Source organism: Chionomys nivalis, chromosome 26 (assembly GCF_950005125.1).
Source record: "Chionomys nivalis chromosome 26, mChiNiv1.1, whole genome shotgun sequence".
NCBI lineage: Eukaryota > Metazoa > Chordata > Mammalia > Rodentia > Cricetidae > Chionomys > Chionomys nivalis.
This window is the reverse complement of record NC_080111.1, coordinates 945,904-963,111: the sequence shown is the minus strand read 5'-3', so window position 1 is coordinate 963,111 and position 17,208 is coordinate 945,904. Positions and strand designations below refer to the sequence as shown.

At 42.8% G+C, this 17,208-nt stretch overlaps 1 protein-coding gene across 1 annotated transcript in view; it reads right to left on the bottom strand.

Moving 5' to 3' along the window:
* The window catches only part of C2cd6 (C2 calcium dependent domain containing 6), a 68,976-nt gene extending 52,383 nt beyond the window's left edge, over window positions 1-16,593 (bottom strand). The window contains exons 1-7 of the mRNA XM_057758297.1: window positions 16,201-16,593; window positions 8,056-8,142; window positions 6,803-6,854; window positions 4,875-5,020; window positions 2,958-3,083; window positions 1,777-1,821; window positions 485-553 (exon numbers count right to left, since the gene is read on the bottom strand). Of these exons, the coding sequence (XP_057614280.1) occupies window positions 485-553; window positions 1,777-1,821; window positions 2,958-3,083; window positions 4,875-5,020; window positions 6,803-6,854; window positions 8,056-8,142; window positions 16,201-16,593 (918 nt within the window). The remainder of the gene's footprint in view (window positions 1-484; window positions 554-1,776; window positions 1,822-2,957; window positions 3,084-4,874; window positions 5,021-6,802; window positions 6,855-8,055; window positions 8,143-16,200) is intronic.
* Window positions 16,594-17,208: the final 615 nt, after the last annotated feature.

The window sequence follows — 17,208 nt, the reverse complement described above, 5'->3', positions numbered from 1 at the left end:
AAAATGTCATCATTTAAAATATATAAGCAAGAAATCTTTAATAAATAAATAAATAAAATAAAATATATAAGCAAACACGTGGCAACGTGTTTTATTTTGTTTGTTTTTGGGTTGTGTGTGTGCATGTGTATGTGCGTGTGAACATGTGTGTGTGCGCATGTGTATTTATGTGTACGAAGGAAATCTCTTACATCTCAAGAGCAGAACATGAAACAGCATTTCTTTTTAAACATTTGTTATTTTTCTAGGGGGAGTGTATGAGACATGGCACACGTGCCCAGATCAGAGGACAGCTCGTGGGAGAGGCCTCTCTCCTTCCCCGATGTGGGCTCCTGGGATTGAACCCAGGTCGTCAGGCCTGTACGCCAGCCCTAAAAATGCTGATTTTTAAAAGCTGCCCGGCTGTAAAAAACAGAGGCTAGGAATAGAATGGTTGGATGGATGCGCTCAAACAGAAGACATTTCTTTAGAAAAGGGAACTAACCTGATGTGAAAATCCATAGCCAAAGGTTCCATAGGAAAACATGAACTCCACCTCCACCCTGCAGATAGACTGGAAGCGGAACGCTGTTGTTAGAGAAGTGCCCCGACATGACAAGGTCATAAACATACACTTTAGAAAAAGCCTACGGTGACCCTTCTGGAAAAAAAAAAAAAAAAAAAACCAAAGCTTCACATACATAGAGAACTCCAACAGAGTTTTGTTCAGTTCCAAGAACATCACAAGCCTTTTGCCTTAACACAAGGCTAGTGATCAAATGTATAAAATTTTAATTTATAATTATTAGTAGGATTACCATAAGATATTGACTTATATGTACATATTTTGGTTTTTGTTGAGGGAGGAGTTGAAGACAGGGTTTCTCTGTGTCACAGCCCTGGCTGTCTTAGAACTAGCTCTTGCAGACCAGGCTGGCCTCGAACTCACAGAGATCCGCCTGTCTCTGCCTCCCGAGTGCTGGGATTAAAGGCGTGCGCCACCACTGCCCGAGTAAGGTATGTATTTTATATATGTTTATAGGTCAAATGATTTACTCACATGCCTTTCCTATCTACCCCAGATCGAATGTAGATTGAGACATGCAACCTCACCTCTGAACCCAGGTTGACCGTGTGTGAAGGGAAAAAGAGGGCCCTGCTCTGTGGCTTACATACATCCCTCAACCCCGTTCTGGACAGGGGACAGCAGGAGCGGCTCCGGCTGATCATCTGATAAAATCACTAACATTTAGGTGCATTCAGAATCAGGGACTGCCAACACTTTTTCAGAGACTTGGTCTGCACATGGACAGCGGCCGCTGACATTTTACAGTCTCGTCCAGTGGTTTCTAAGCCTTTCTCTCACAATTTACTGCCAATAGGATCAAATTTTTAAAACATATTTATATATGTATAGATGTAACAATTAAAGAAAAAGAGACCATGAATTTGAGAAAGAGCAAGGCGGGGGGAGGGGGAGGCGTGCGTGGAAGGAATTGGAGGGAGAAAATGGAAAGGGGGAGTAACTTTATATTATAATTTTTAAAATTATAAAAAATATAAAAAAGCTAAATTGAGTCTGAAAAACATGATGCCAAAATTTTATATTAAAAAATGAAGAATTTGTGAGCAAATATGATAATTTCCCTATTACATATATTTTTTACTAATTCATATAGCTATGGTTAATGTAGTGAAAATAATCTTAAAAATTAGGCAATAAACCATCAGAGTAAATTCTCCGCACTGCTAGATACCACACATGGGTAATCTGAGGAAGGCCGGGGTGACTCTTACCGAGTTTCTGTGTTTCATCTGCAGGACTTCGGTGAAGCAGCCTTTCTGGAAAAAGAGAGGTAGAATGATTCGCGCCTGTGTCTGTAGTTTATCTACAGCATAGTAGCATACAAATCCGGTTGCCATTTTTAAATATACATGAACTCGACGACTGAAATACAAGATCATACAAATACAATCTCATCTTAACTAAATTAACATACAAATATAATGAATGTTCATGTGAAGAGAAACCCAGTTGTAAATGATAGGAATAAATGTAGACATTAGCAGTTACAAGGGCAGAAACTTTCCTGCTGGCGGACTTCCCTTCCTGGGCATCAACCTCCATTCTGGCTAAAAGCAAATCTCCATGACAAACTCTGGATACGTGGAAGGACCTTAACACCCCATGGCACGGACAGGCTCTGGGAATCTTTGCCGTCCCTGATCCATGGTTATCATCTGTGGTTATCTCCGCTCTCCTATAGGTTACCTCGCCCAATTCAACACCCGCCTGGGCTTTATTCTTCTTCCGGAGCATCTTCACTGCTTCCAGTTTCACGGTTAAGAACTGTACACACAGGTACAGCCGGGTGGTGGTGGTGGTGGTTCGGGAGGCAGTGTCAGGTGGATCTCTGTGAGTTCAAGGTCAGCCTGGTCTACGAGAGCTAGTTCCAGGACAGACTCCAAAAAAGCAGAGGCATTTCCCCAAAGCCTGCACACCAGTCAAGGTCAGAAAGCAATGCAGACTCCCCCACGTTGTCCTCAGTTGCCCCAAATTACGTGATTCTCGTGTGGGAATTCTAAGTTTTCATATTTTAAACCCCATGCTTTTTGAGAGTCGTAAATATTTTTTTTGTATGTTTATAATGAACTTTGGTTCCTATGCACATGGTAAACAGAAGGTATCCGTCAGATACCAAGATCCACAATGAAGAATACCAACTAGACTGTATAGCACCAAGATTAAAAAAAAAAAAAAAGTACTTTTTACTTTTTGTTTTTTTATTAGTTTTGGTTTTCTTGAGACTATGTCTCACATAGCCCAGGTTGGCCTTGAAGTCACTATGAGGCCAAGGATGACTCTGAACTCATAACTGTCTTGTCTGTACCTCCCACCCCACCGCCCGCAAGTACTGGGATTACAGGTATGGGGCCCCCTATAGCTGGGGGGGAAAGATGGATATTTTTATACATACCTGTATTATTTCGTAAAGATGTGCTTCAACACTGCCCAAGGAAAGGGCGGGTCTTTCTGTACTTCCTCCATCTTGCATTAGCTCCAAAAAAATATTATTCCTCTCATCATCTTGACGTCTGGGAACCTCAGTGCCAAAATGTATGAAAGGAAGTATTAAATTTCAGGCCTGGATTTCAGACGTGACTTCCAAATAAATACCTTCGTAAGGCATAATATATATATATATATATATATACATATGTATATATATATATATACACATATATATATATATATGGGACCATGGGCATTGCTAATTATCAGTTTTTGCATGTTAGTCTTGTGACTTTCTAAGTTTGTCATTCTACATATTCTAAGGTCAACAAAATCAGGATTTGTTTATGTCTAACATTAATTATGATCTTTTGAATCATCTATTGCCCAAATTGTCCTTTTAACTATACATTAAAAAGGTGCCCTCAACACTCTACTGAAGTCACCTATAAAGATGAAGTGTGATTCAGGTATATTAAGCAGAAGGAACGATGCTAGAGCTATCATAATGCTCGATTTCAAATTATCCTAACAGAGCCATAGTCACAGAGACAGCATGGCCCTGGAACAAAAACTTTGATATCACCAGTGTTGATATCAAAGAACCCAAGTCAGCACATCGTAGAGTTAGCCTCCACACCCGCATTGATTGTGGCGCATCAGTCTAGGAGCCCAGGAACGGGCCGAAAGGCTGTCAGAACTGCATACACAGCAAAGTTTTATTCAGTCACAGAAGAATGAAACTGTGTTGTTTCCAGGAAAAAAAAAAATATGGGGCCGGAGATCACCATGTTGATCACAGAATGACAGGTTTATAAAGACCAATGCTCTCTCATAACGGGGATTTAGGGGGAAAGAAAGGGGAGTTATTAGTGATTTAGAACGAGGAAAGGGGAAGGGAGGGACGGGAAGATGAATGAGGATAATGGAGAGGTTAATAAGATCCAAGCATGTTCTTCACGTGTATGAAAATGCCAGGGAAAGCCATCCCTTTATGCAATTGATAGTCTAATAAAATTAAAATTAATTTAAAACTATGTCTAGTTTGTTGTTCTTTTTTCATTCATTTGCTCATGTATGTATGTATGTACGTACGTACATACGTGTGTATGAATGTAGGCGAGGAGGAGCACATGTGCCCCGGGACACATGCAGAGGTACAGGACAGCTTGTATGAGCCACTCTCTCCTTTTACCGTGGGACACCCAGGAATCAAATTCCAGCCTTCAGGCTTGGTGCAAGTGCCTTTACTCTCTGGCCCCCTTGTTACTTTTTAAGAATTCAGGGCTAAAAATTATCTTTCCTACATGACACTTAATTAAAATAACATTTACAAAGACATTTGGAGCAGAGATGAAATCCTTTAGGATTTCCGTAAAATTCAATGCAATAGTTTTTTAAAGAAATGATTGGGCTAATTAATGAATCCTGTAGCTATATAATAGAGTTTGTGTGTCTGTCTGTCTGTCTCTGTGTGTAAAAGACAAAGGAAGCGGGAGGGAGGGAGAGAGATATTTGGGGTTGTTACAAAGACTGCAGTCTATTATGCGAAAACAGTAGAGGCATCTAGATGAGGCGAGGATATGAGAGGAGAGAAAGGAATCAGGGAGTGAAAACAGGAAGGGTGGAGGAGCACAGGAGAGAGGTGGAGCAAGGCCGTAAAGCCTTCCTATGAACATCCTAGAGCCTCAGGCAGCAGCACGGGAAGGTGTTTCCACAGGCCACAGCAGGGGGGCACAACGCTGCAGAACCCAGACTGAAAAAGCACTACTCTTAGTTCTTGCCTGCCTTTTTTTTTCCCTCCCCAAAGATGCAAGTACTTTAGAATGCTTGAAACCTATAACGACGCATCATTCTACCAAGAAGAGAGTTTTCCCATTACCTGTACAGAAAAATACTTCACTTCGTCAAACCTGAGTACAAGGTTCTTTTCGTTGTTGGCGGCTTTCAAGTTCCGGAGTTTCGTGCATTTCGTGACATGATTTATACAGATACGAATGAACAGATTAACGTGTTGCTGTACAATGACTGAGAATAAAATATTTAGGAAACAAGTTCGGGTGTAGTTGATCAAACAACGCACTGCAAAATCTATTAGACAATCCGGGCCAAAATGTAAAACTCAAGCAAGTACAGAGAGAAGGCAATCTCTGAGTATATTGAACAACGGGAAAAACTTTCATAATTACATCTTTGACTCTCGTTGCTAGGCACAGTGTCATCAGGAATGTTTATGCATCTCTACATGCCTCTCCTTGTTTTATCCTTGCATTCTCACTGTAATTTCTTTGCAATTTTTCTATAATCTACAACTGACATTATTTTCCAGATCTAAGGATATATAGAAGTTTTTAAAATCAATTAGTTTCTTTACATCCTGACCAAAGATCCCCCTCCCTCCTCTCCTAACATCCCCTTTCCCCAAATCCACTCCTCCTCCCGTTCAGAAAGGAGGAGACCTCCCTTGGGTATCAACCAAGCACAGCACGGCAAGCTGCAGCAAGACTAAGCGCCTCCCCTTGTATTAAGGCTGGGCGAGGCACTCCAGTATGAGAAACAGGCTCCCAAGAGCCAGCCAAGGCGTTGGGGGCAAATAAGAAAATAAACTAAGAATAACTGAATCTTAAGATAGAATTTACAGCAAAGTGACCTGCTCTAATTCTCTTCGTTAGTGAATGAGCCTCCATCCTGACGGTACTATGGTCTACTCTAATTCTCTTCGTTAGTAAATGAGTCTCCATCCTGATGGTACTATAGTACTTTATGAGTTAAAAAAAAAATGCTTTCCAGATTTGAATTTCTTCACACATCTCTATAGAAAATTTTTTTTAAAACTCCCTTTATACAAAAAAAAAAAAAAAAAGGAAAATCAATGCCATAACAAGAGTGGCTTAAAAATAAGTGTAGAGGAATATGGTCGTCCACACCTCTAATTCCAACAAGGTTGAGAGTTCAAGGCCAGCCTGGGCTACATAGAAAGACACACTCCCAAAGAACCAAAACAAGGCACAAATTTAAAGTAAATTCTTTTTAAGACGTTTGAGTAGACTTACTGCTTACATGTAAATTTGCATTATCTCCTAAGGGCATACCATGGTTTTCCTTTAGCTTACGTGGTGATTGAAGGAAATCACAGAGGGCCAAAAATCTTTGTGTTAAACTTCTACACTGAGAAATGGGTTTTATTTTTGCTGTCCTTGAATCTGAACAGGCATTCATGATCATTTTAACATAAGAGCAATGAATACAATTGAAATTGGCATTAGGATGTATGACAGAGACTTTCATCCGAGAGTGAGATATTAGGGAGCATGAAGAACTATGGTAATCAAGGGTTTGTTATAAATGTGTATATTCTGTAAACTGAAAAGGAGTTCAGGAGGAAGAGAGATCCATGAACAGAATAAGCATTTTTTTTTTTTTTTTTTTTGAGATTGAGTTTCTCTATAGCTTTGGGGCCTGTCCTGGAACTAGCTCTTGTACACCAGGCTGGCCTCGAACTCACAGAGATCTGCCTGCCTCTGCCTCCTGAGTGCCGGGATTGAAGGCATGCGCCACCACAAGCATTCTAAACCATCCCACCCGGCCAAGTCCACTCTGGAGGGCAGGGCATCCTCGTCCCTTTCAACTTCCAAACAACAGCCAAAGCAAACACTTTGAAGAAGTACCACCTGGAGGGCGAACAGAGCATTCGACCATCTAATGATTAGTGTTTCAAGCTGCTCTGTTTCCAGGTAGTTAGTGACTCTGCAATAAGACACCAGAGCAGCAAGGCATGCTGATGCCGTGGTCTGCAGACCGAAAGGATACATCTGTGAGAAAACTGTCGACAACTCTTTATGTGAACAGCCAGGCAGCCGACCTGCAACAACCGGAACAAAACACAAAAGGCAAACACGTTTTTTAAAAGTTAAGTTTCTTATATTTCACGGTGAAGTTTTTAAATCTTTAAAACACAGTCGGGTTGGGTTTCTCACATTAGAAGGACTCTGTTGTTTGTTCTTACTATAAGCGTGGTTTCGTGGGGCTGGAAAGATGGCTCGGTGATTAAGACTCAAAATCAGTTCCCAGCACCCACATCAGGTCACCGTTTCCAAGGGATCTGATGTCCTCTTCTGGCCTCTATGGGCACCAGGCACACAGGTGGCACACATACATACTTCACACACACACACACACACACACACACAAATAGAAAAAGCTTTTTAAAATACTGTTTCTTCTTTACAATTTTCTATTACATGACCCTCTCTCTTCTGATTTTCTCCTTTCCCCACCCCACCTGTGTGTGTGTGTTGTGTGTGTAAACACGTGCACAATGCATGTGTGGTGGTCAGAGGACGGCTTGCAGAAGCTGGTTCCCTTCTCCCACCGTGAGGGTCCTGGAGTTCAAACGCAGGTCCTCAGGGTTACCAGGTGGCAAGTGCCTTTGCCCATTTGCCATCTCACCACCCAAGCAAGGTTTGTGGCCACGTGGAAACTATTGCTTCTGAGGTTGGCGAGGGGCACTGAGGATAAAGGGGTCAATGGAGGATAAAGGGGTCAATTTTTAAATCATCGGCCAATCTGTAAATAAGTATAATCACTTGAGCTCAACAAAAACACTGGTCTACAGACTCCTCTTTCAGATAGACACTGGGCATTAGCAGATCTTAGTGCTAATTAGTACCTTGCAATTATGTCAGACAGATGCTGGACATTACTGGATCTTAGGTGGGTCTCAAATCAGTGGCCCCCAAATTAGTGTCTTGCAATTGTGTCAGACAGATGCTGGACATTACTGGATCTTAGGTGGGTCTCAAATCAGTGTCTTACAATTATGTCAGGTGATTGGGAATCCTTATAATAGAAAACATTATTTCTGTGAATTAGAATGTTTTCCATAATTTTGGTGAATATTTAGTGGTCTGATGACTCATATAAATAAAAATTCATGAGCATGCTTATCCTAGAGGACTATATTCTTCACTTAACTTTTCAATCACCAGATAATAATATCAATTGTGCTTCATATCAAATGAGAAATAATTTGTACGGGCTCGCTGGAGGTGACTCATACATACCACATCTCCAAACGGTACCAAATTTGGTGTTTCATTTGTTACTACCATTTCTTCACTCTGAGACCCTTGAAGAGTTTTTCTTAGCATCTGTAATTAAAATAAATTAACACTTTAGATGAAAAAGTAGAACATCACTGGATAAAATATTATTCCCACTAATATTCTACCGAGTGTCTAGTAAGTATTTGGTGCTCTAGGCAGTGGATATAACTACGAATAAGAAACTCATTTCTATCTTCAATACTTCTACCACTAGATAAACAAATAAAGTGTGCATAATTAACTATGGGATTTTCCAGTAAATCAGAAAAGAGGAGAAAAGCAAACATGCATATGAACAATGGTCCTTCAGTTGGTTAATGGACTGAACACACCGCAGGATATATTGAAACATTTATAAGATCACTCCATCCAGTATGGCAGTCACCCAAACTTCTATTCAAATGTAACTCTATCAAAATGAGAAACACAGATAAAACACAGGACACATTAGAGAAGGGTCTCACAATTTCCAGATTTCCTCTAAGGAAAGAAAGAAAGTAAAAAATTTCAGCACAAACCTACGGGGACGGAGATCAAGATGAGAAAATCCTTAAGTGACTGTGGAAAACACCAGGGAGGAATAGGGACCATAGAAGATACAAAACCAAGGAGAAAGTCAACACTACAGATGTTCTGGCTGCAGATGGTACAGCGCTGGGTAGGAGCCCAGGCCTGCAGGAGAAGGACCGGGTGTGACCTCCTCAGAGGAGGACCGCTTCTCAGGAAAAAAAGACAGAGGAGAAGCATAACAGCAAGGAGAAAGAAAGATGTTTTGTGGGAGGAGTTAAGGATAGCAGAACATCAAATAAGAACCACCAATCAGCCAGGCAGTGGCAGCGCATGCCTTTAATCCCAGCACTCAGGAGGCAGAGGCAGGTGGATCTCTGTGAGTTCGAGGCCAGCCTGGTCTACAAGAGCTAGTTCCAGGACTGGCACCAAAGCTACAGAGAAACCCTGTCTCGAAAAACCAAAAAAAAAAAAAGAACCACCAATCACATGTACGTTATCCTTCCCTCTTATACAAATCAATAGACAACCTCCCAAGAATATAATCTAATGATCAATCACCATCAATTCTGTAGAAATCTTGTGAGGCCCTGGTTTTCCTCCCTTCCGTAATGGGATTCCTCCCGAAACATCCCAGCAGCGTGTAAATCATTCTTTAAACATGACTTTTCCTGTGCTGGCAACTGGCTGACTTTCTCCCACACTGTGGGGCCCTGGTATGAAAGCATTCACTCAACCAAACCTTTGTTCTCCTAGCCCAATCTACATAAAGCTAGTACCCCACAATCACCCTTACTGACAAGAAAGGAGTCCGGAGCCGGAGGCACTGAGCAGGAGAGACAGCATGTCTGCCCTTGCTGATAAACAGGTCTGGGTGGCCCTCAAGTCTCCGGCTGGCCTTTGCTCTACCCTCACAAGCTGTTAATACTCTGTCCTTACCTTCCCCTCGGTTTTACTAACACAAGGTCTTAGTCTAGGAGATGAACTGTCTGTGCCTTTACCTGTAGAAATACAGGGGAAAAGCTTAGATTGCTAAGCCAGCCCTAAGGAAAGGAATTCCTTCTCACCTGGATGCTGGCGGATACAGCACCCTGTTGTTGGGGGAGCAAGTGCGGTCCCCTTTCCTCCCTCTAGGCCTGTGCTGGTTGCCCTGGTTGCTGTGTTCCCAGCTGCCCACTGGAACAGAAGGGCTCAGAAAAGGCAACAGCACTGCTGCTTTTTTCTCTACAAATATCAATCACAAAACTTCTAGTTTCAGTGACCTATTTAATAGCATGGGTAATATGGTTCTTAGTGACATATTGCATATTTCAGAATTGTTTAGGATGCATGGGACCTAGGAATCCAGTACTGCCAAATTATTCCCTTCAAGAATTAATAATGGGTATCAATAAACAATTGAAAAAAATGTTCCGATATATCTGCAATCAGTTTGTTGTTGTTGCACCTGACTCTCTCTCTCTCTCTCTCTCTCTCTCTCTCTCTCTCTCTCTCTCACACACACACACACACACACACACATACACAGTTGTCTGTGGTTTTAACTGTAGTTTACAGTAACTACTTACAATTACCATACCATAAGATGTGTCTAACCATGATATATTGTGCTTGTATTTAAGTGAAACCTCATGCTTATTACATTTCTATCCCTTACTTTGGAAGTCTGCTTTGTTATAGTACGGTTTCCCTCTGTGGCTCAGGCTAATGTGAAGTTCACTATGTAACCTAAGCAGTCGTCAAAACCACAGACATGCTCCTGCCACAGCCTTCCAAATGCTGCAGGTACAGGCATAGACTCAGCGTCTATTCTGAATGCGAGCTTCAGTTGATAAGAGCTAATCTGGACCCTTTAAGACGCCTTCACTACAGATTCGTGCTCAGTTCCTGACCGTGATTCTGCCTACCTCCATAGCCTGGCGCTTTCCTTCCTAGCTGAGCACAGCTCTTGTGAGCAGCAGCAACAGCAGAAAAACGCGTATTTGCCGAATTCCTAATAGAATCTTGGGCAAGGGTTCTAAACACATCACATAATGACTCCGATATGACCTGGAACTTCTGCGGAGCCTGGAGAGACTGTGATTTCGGGTAACTTTGGGAAGCCCCTTGTGGCTTTGACGGGAATGTCTGTACCGTTTTACATCCTCGACATTCCATTCTCTGGAGACATGTCTTACCCACAGAATTCTTTGGAAGCCCGCTAATCCATACAGTTACTTTTCCTAGAATGAGTTTACTTCCGAGTCTTGATTAAACCCCCCGTTATCCTTAAGTTAATTGCTTCGTGATTACCCATACGATGACACCACTATGTGTCTGGCATCAGCTGGATTCCAGCTTGAAGAATTCTTGCCCTCAGATGGTAAATGTTGGTATTGAAGATAAATGGGCAAAACATAACTCCAGTTTAATCACTACACAAAACTGTTTCCAAGAAGAGGAACCTTTGTCTTCACGGTATGTTAGAGGAAGAGTCAACTGCCCCATTAGACGAGTCTTCGCTATGCCAGGAAGTGGTAACTAAAAATGTGTTCTTTTCATATTCCTTCTTTTCCCCCAGCCAAGTTTCAGAGCAATGACTTCCCTCCACCGTCTGAGGCTCTTTGTCTCTGTGAAACAAGGATCGGCACAGAAGCAAAACACAACAAAAATCAGGTATTATCCCCAGAGCCGCGGGAGAGAACACTCCGACTCCCCGGTTCCTCATTAGCAAGGAAGTAAGGTAAACGACTGGCCCTGGGGAGTAGATGACCATCCCCAGGATGACCTAGGCGGTCAGCGAGCATGCCCGTGCTTCATGGCTGCATTTGAGTTCAGAGGACTGCATTGGCCAGTTGAGTGGGCCAAACAACTATGTGGTCTTATCTAGCAGAGTATCTATCTAGTCTGAATTTACAGATGGATAAGGAATGACAGAAAAATTATAGAAAAAATTTAAGGTGGTAAATGTGGAGAAATATACTAAACTTTGGTTAAGAACAAGAAAGCCAAAGAAAGGTGGAGAGACAGGAAGATCCCTGGTCCTTGCTGTCTGTCAGCCTAGCTCCAAGTTTAGTGAGAGGCTCGCTCTTTCTTTCTTCCTTCCTTCCTTCCTTCCTTCCTTCCTTTCTTTCTTTCTTTCTTTATAAAGGTAACGTATGTACATTTTATTTCAAGAAAGACATAAGACAAACAGCATAAAGATGCCCAGGTGCCCTAAAGATAAATACATTTCAAAGATTCTCATTAAAATGAATCTGTAGTCTTGTTCCTGCAAGCAAAATACTTTTTTAAAAAATAAAAAATCAGTATTCTGAATTGCAAATGCTTTTGCTTTTTTACATAGAAAATCTGCCATGATTATTTATTTTAAGAATAAGGATTTTCCACAAAACAGGCTTGCTCTACGTGCTAGATTTTTAAACAGTTCAGTGACTCGATATCATAACTACATACATAACAGATAATAATAAGAAAACACTCAACCTGATGAAAAGTTAGAATCTTCATTAATACCCTGAAAACCGAAGATTCATGCCTTTAAAATCAAAAATACAAAAATTAAATGTTTTCCTGAAAAGATTTCCTTATTTTAAACATTCACTTAAAAATGAAGCTGCATGTAATCTGTACAAGAAGTCATACAAGGGGCTGGAGAAATGACTCAGAGGTTAAGAGCATTGCCTGCTCTTCCAAAGGTTCTGAGTTCAATTCCCAGCAACCACATGGTGGCTCACAACCATCTGTAATGAGGTCTGGTGCCCTCTTCTGGCCTGCAGACATACACACAGACAGAATATTGTATGCATAATAAATAAATAAATATTAAAAAAAAGAAGTCGTACAAGTAAACAGGTAGTATACATAAAAAAATAACTGACAAACTCCTCAATGATCAGCTGTCCACCTTTAATTCCCAATACTGTACTTTCTTTCTTTTTTTCTTGTAGTGTGGCTAGTGGTTTTTATTCTTAACTTCCTGAAGCGACATCCAAGGCCCAAACCTGAACAGGCTATGTAAGTTTTAGACCTTGGTTTAAATCTTCCTTAAACTGACATGTGTTCATGTGTTCCTGGAGTGACGGAACACATGACGGCGATGACATCATTAATTCCTAACACCGTAACAGAATGCTGTGGTCACAAACCTCATGGGTTCTGGGCTTCTTCCTTAATGAGCATACAGAATATCAAACTTCTCTTTAGAGAAGACATCCTTTACAGAAAAACAGTCTGAGCCGGCAGCCTGGTAATGAAGTTGAGAGGCAAAAAAATGCTTACAAATTCTACCGTCCATAAAAGCCCCCTGAAAAGGGGCTTACATGCCACTATAAAAATACCGGCCTCTGCCGGGCGGTGGTGGCGCACACCTTTAATCCCAGCACTCCGGAGGCAGAGGCAGGCGGATCTCTGTGAGTTCGAGGCCAGCCTGGTCTACAAGAGGTAGTTCCAGGACAGGCTCCAAAGCTACAGAGAAACCTTGTCTGGAAAAACAAAAACCAACCAACCAAACAAAATATTAGCCTTTAGAGTCTAGTATGTTCAGTAACTTGTCTGCAGACATCTTCTTAGAAGCCGTAAAAAGAGTGATCTCATACATCTGGGACATTCGTCCAAGGAATTCTCTGAAGAATGGTCTTAATCTCACATAGACCATAGTCTGATTTCTGGACAGCTGACCCAAAGTTTGTTGATTTTACCGATGATCAGAAAGCCACTGACAGGCTAAAGTCTTAATGGTAAATACAGTCAAAAAAAAAAAAAATCAGATGCCCCTAGAGAGGCTCTTTCTTAAGGGCGAGAGCAATGTACCCAACGACCTCCACATGTGTCCAAACACACATATGTCTGCCTACACCGCACACACATAAACATATACACAAAGATGTTGATGACAAATTAAAAGCCAGCTGTGAGATAAACTGACATGAGAATTGGACTTTCAGAACATGCTTCTCAAACACGGTGATGGTTTGGTTTCGTACTCACAAAAAATAGTTAAACCTATTAGAAATCTTCTATCCTCCCTTAGTTCCTTTGTTCGGTCATTCATCCTTCCCCTTCTTCACCCACAGCCTAGTACCCGCTAGATAAGTCCTCTGTCACTGAGCCTCTGTCACAGTTTTACTTCTTATTTTGAGACCAGGCTCCTCAGGTTGCCCAGTGTGGCCTTGGATTCACGCTATAGCCAGACATGCCTTGACTACGTGAAGATCCTACCTCTGCTTCAAAAGTAGCCAGGCTTAGAGGCCGATGCCACCAAGACTGACCATTTGTCATCTAAAATAACTGGAGTTTGCAAATTTAGAAATTTGCCATGCATACACATTGTATAAATGTATAACCAGCACTGGCTGCAGATGCTCATGCTTTCTACTGGTAAGGGTGCAATCAAAAAAACTTAGAATCACTCCTATTCTGGCACAACTAGATCCTTGTAATTATTATCATTATTATTTTGCTTTCCTAAAGTGGTATTTCTGAGACGTAATGCTGCCATATCCCATATTCCATGCATGTGTCATAGATCTGAGTCAAAACACTGGGCTGAATTCAAGGCATCCCTGGTATCACCCTCACTCAGAAGGCTGCAGGGAAATCCTGTTCTTGCCGCTTCAGACTCCTTGTCTGCATCACTCCTATCTCTGCTTCCGTATTATGTCTTTTTCTCCTCTGAGCATGCCCAGATCTTCCTCTAACTCTCTCCCTTGAGGGCATTTGCTTGCTTCCAGGGCCCAGTCAGATTGTCAGGATAAGAGTCTAATTTGCATCACACCTGCAAACATTGTTTTGCAGTGTAAGGTAATTACCACAGCTCTAAACAATGCTCTTCCAACATAAACACTTCTGATGAACTGAAAGGATCGTTCAGACGACCCAAGTGTCCTCTTGTGACAGAGATGTGCGCAAGAACCACCACAGCTACCTAGCCAGCACACCTGTACCAAAGGAGTCGACCAAACTGTCGGCTAAGTCTGGAAAAGATCTGTTCCCTCAACTGCACAACCGTCAGCACAGGTCTATGAAAAGCACACACGCTCTTCTTCCTCTCTTCTCTCTTTCTCTGCATCTCTCTCTTTTCTCTCGCCTCTTTCTCTCTGCATCTCTCTCTTTTCTCTCGCCTCTTTCTCTCTCTGCATCTCTCTCTCTCTCCTCTCTTTCTCTCTCTCTTTCTCTCTGTATCTCCCTTCCCTCCTTATCTTTCTCTCTCTCTCTCTCTTTATCTCTTTCTCTCTCCCTCTTTCTCTTCCCACAAGGCCACCCTGTGCTCCCTTTCTCTCTCCCCTGCCCCTCCCCTTCCCTGCACACACATTCACAAATCTGGGAAACATGACACCACCAAAGAGCAGTTTCCTAATAAGCAACCTCCTAATTTAGCAATATCCTAATAGGAAATGGAGATCTATAAACTTCTGAGACAGCAATTCTGAATTGAGGACACCCAAGAAGCCAAAGAACACAGTTCAACAAAAATCAGAACAGCAAGACACAAAATTTGGAGTTTAACACAGAGATACAATTAAAACAGCAAAACCTTCTAAAGCTGATTGATGCAATCAATCAATATAATAGAGGGTGTCAACAGTGGACTTGATCAAGCAGAGAGGAATTTGTTGTCATGGCAGCCTCGGGAGGCTGAGGCAGGAAGACGGGCCCGTGCCACACAGGCAGACCCTATTACACATGGAAAGGACAAATGAGATGAATACATAATAATCAAAGGATCAAGTTGTCAGGACGGTTATGATAACTGTAGTTATATATTCATTTAAGATCATAGTACATAACAATATTGCCATTCCTGAAGAGACAAATGGCAGTAAAATATGACTGGGGTTCAATTCTCTTTCCATTTTTTTTTCAGTGCTGGGGGCTTCAACCCAGGGCCTTGCACATGGTAGGTGTCTTAGGGTTAGTATCGCTGTGATGAGACACCATGACCAAAAGGAAGCTGGGGCGGACAGGGCCTATTTGGCTTACACTTCCACATCACTGCTCATTACTGAAGGAAGTCAGGACAGGAACAGTACAGGCTCCTGGAGGCAGGAACAATACAGGCTCCTGGAGGCAGGAGCTGCTGCAGAAGCCATGGAGGGGTGCTGCTTACTGACTTGTTCTCCATGGCTTGCTCAGACTGCTTCCTTACAGAACCCAGGACCACCAGCCCAGGGGTGGCACCACCCACCATGGGGGAGGCCCTCCCACATCCATCACTCTTGTGGAATATTAATTTAAGATATATTTCATTTGTTTATGCTGTGGAACATTTGTTTAATGATGCAAAGATGGGTTGCATTCTTTTATGTTGCCTTTGTGTGACTCTGTGAAGCTGTGTTACTTTGACGTCTAAAACACCTCATTGGTCTAATAAAGAGCTGCCAATAGCAAGGAAGGGGAAAAGATCGTGGGGCTGTCAGGCAGAGAGAATAAACAGGAGGAGAAGACAGAGTGACGGTCCTTTGCCCTGTTGGGCATGAGCTTCATTCGATAAAAACGACCCTGCAGAAGCTAAATCGCCTAAGGTGTCTAGCGAGGGAGGTCTCGGGAGGGCGAGCCCTGAGGGCACCACGGGTCTCCCATCCTCAGCGCCCCCACCCCTCCACTCGGGCCACTCACGTTCAGCAGTCCTGCGCCCTTGTTCTTGCTCTTGCCCTTGCTCTTGCCCTTCTTCTCCTTGTCCTTCTCTTTGTCCGCGACCGGTTGCTTGGCTTGTTCGCCGGCATAACGCACGGAGGAGACGGTGGATCCTCTGCGCTGCTGTGCGGTGGCATCCGGAAGGAAGAGGGCGCTCTTCTGGGGGATGGAGCTGGGCAGCATGGACCCACCTGGCACACTGCTCGCGATGGAAGACTTGTGGGCATCAGGCAGGGCGTGGGGCTTCGGGGAGCCAGTGGAGGAGGCCATAGACGAGCGGGCGGGCATCATGCCATGGGCGGTGGAAAGCCTGTGGGGTGTCTCTTGAGGGTTACTGATGGAAACCCTCCGGTTTCCCGGAGGAGGCAACTCCATTGTTACATTCTCTTCAGGGCCCTATTAGCCACTAACCCAACCGCTGTTTGCTGCGCACGCACGCGCGCGCGCGCAGCTGACTTTCCCGCGCTTTTATGGACCACGTGCAGAACGCCCGGGCTGCAGGGCCGGAGGTCTCCTGGGTTTGGAGGTGTGGATTTAGCAAGCTGGACCATCTGCTCTGGTTCCTCATCAGGCAGTTCCTGTTTCCTCCGGAAGTCAGAGCTTGCTGGTGGGCAACCTCCTCCAACTAATGTACTATTTTTCTAAATAGTACTTTTGTCTTAGGAGCCCGCCTCTCCCCACACCATTTCTTTTAGACTATTAATATCAGATATCACTTTCTGTGCACCAAATGCATATTTCCAGCATCCTACCTGAACACATTTATCTGACCATTCCGCAAACACGGAGCACAATTGTATACGTTTACCTTACCTCCGGAGCTCTAGTACGCTCCAAATTCGTTTGAGGTAATAACACCACATTCAAAAAAATCTGACCCTTAAAACAATTGTATCCTTGATACAAGAACCCTACTTTCTTTACCGTTCCTATTCTGGGACATCTCTCGTACAGAAAAGTACAATGATTTACTCTATGATTTCCCAGCCT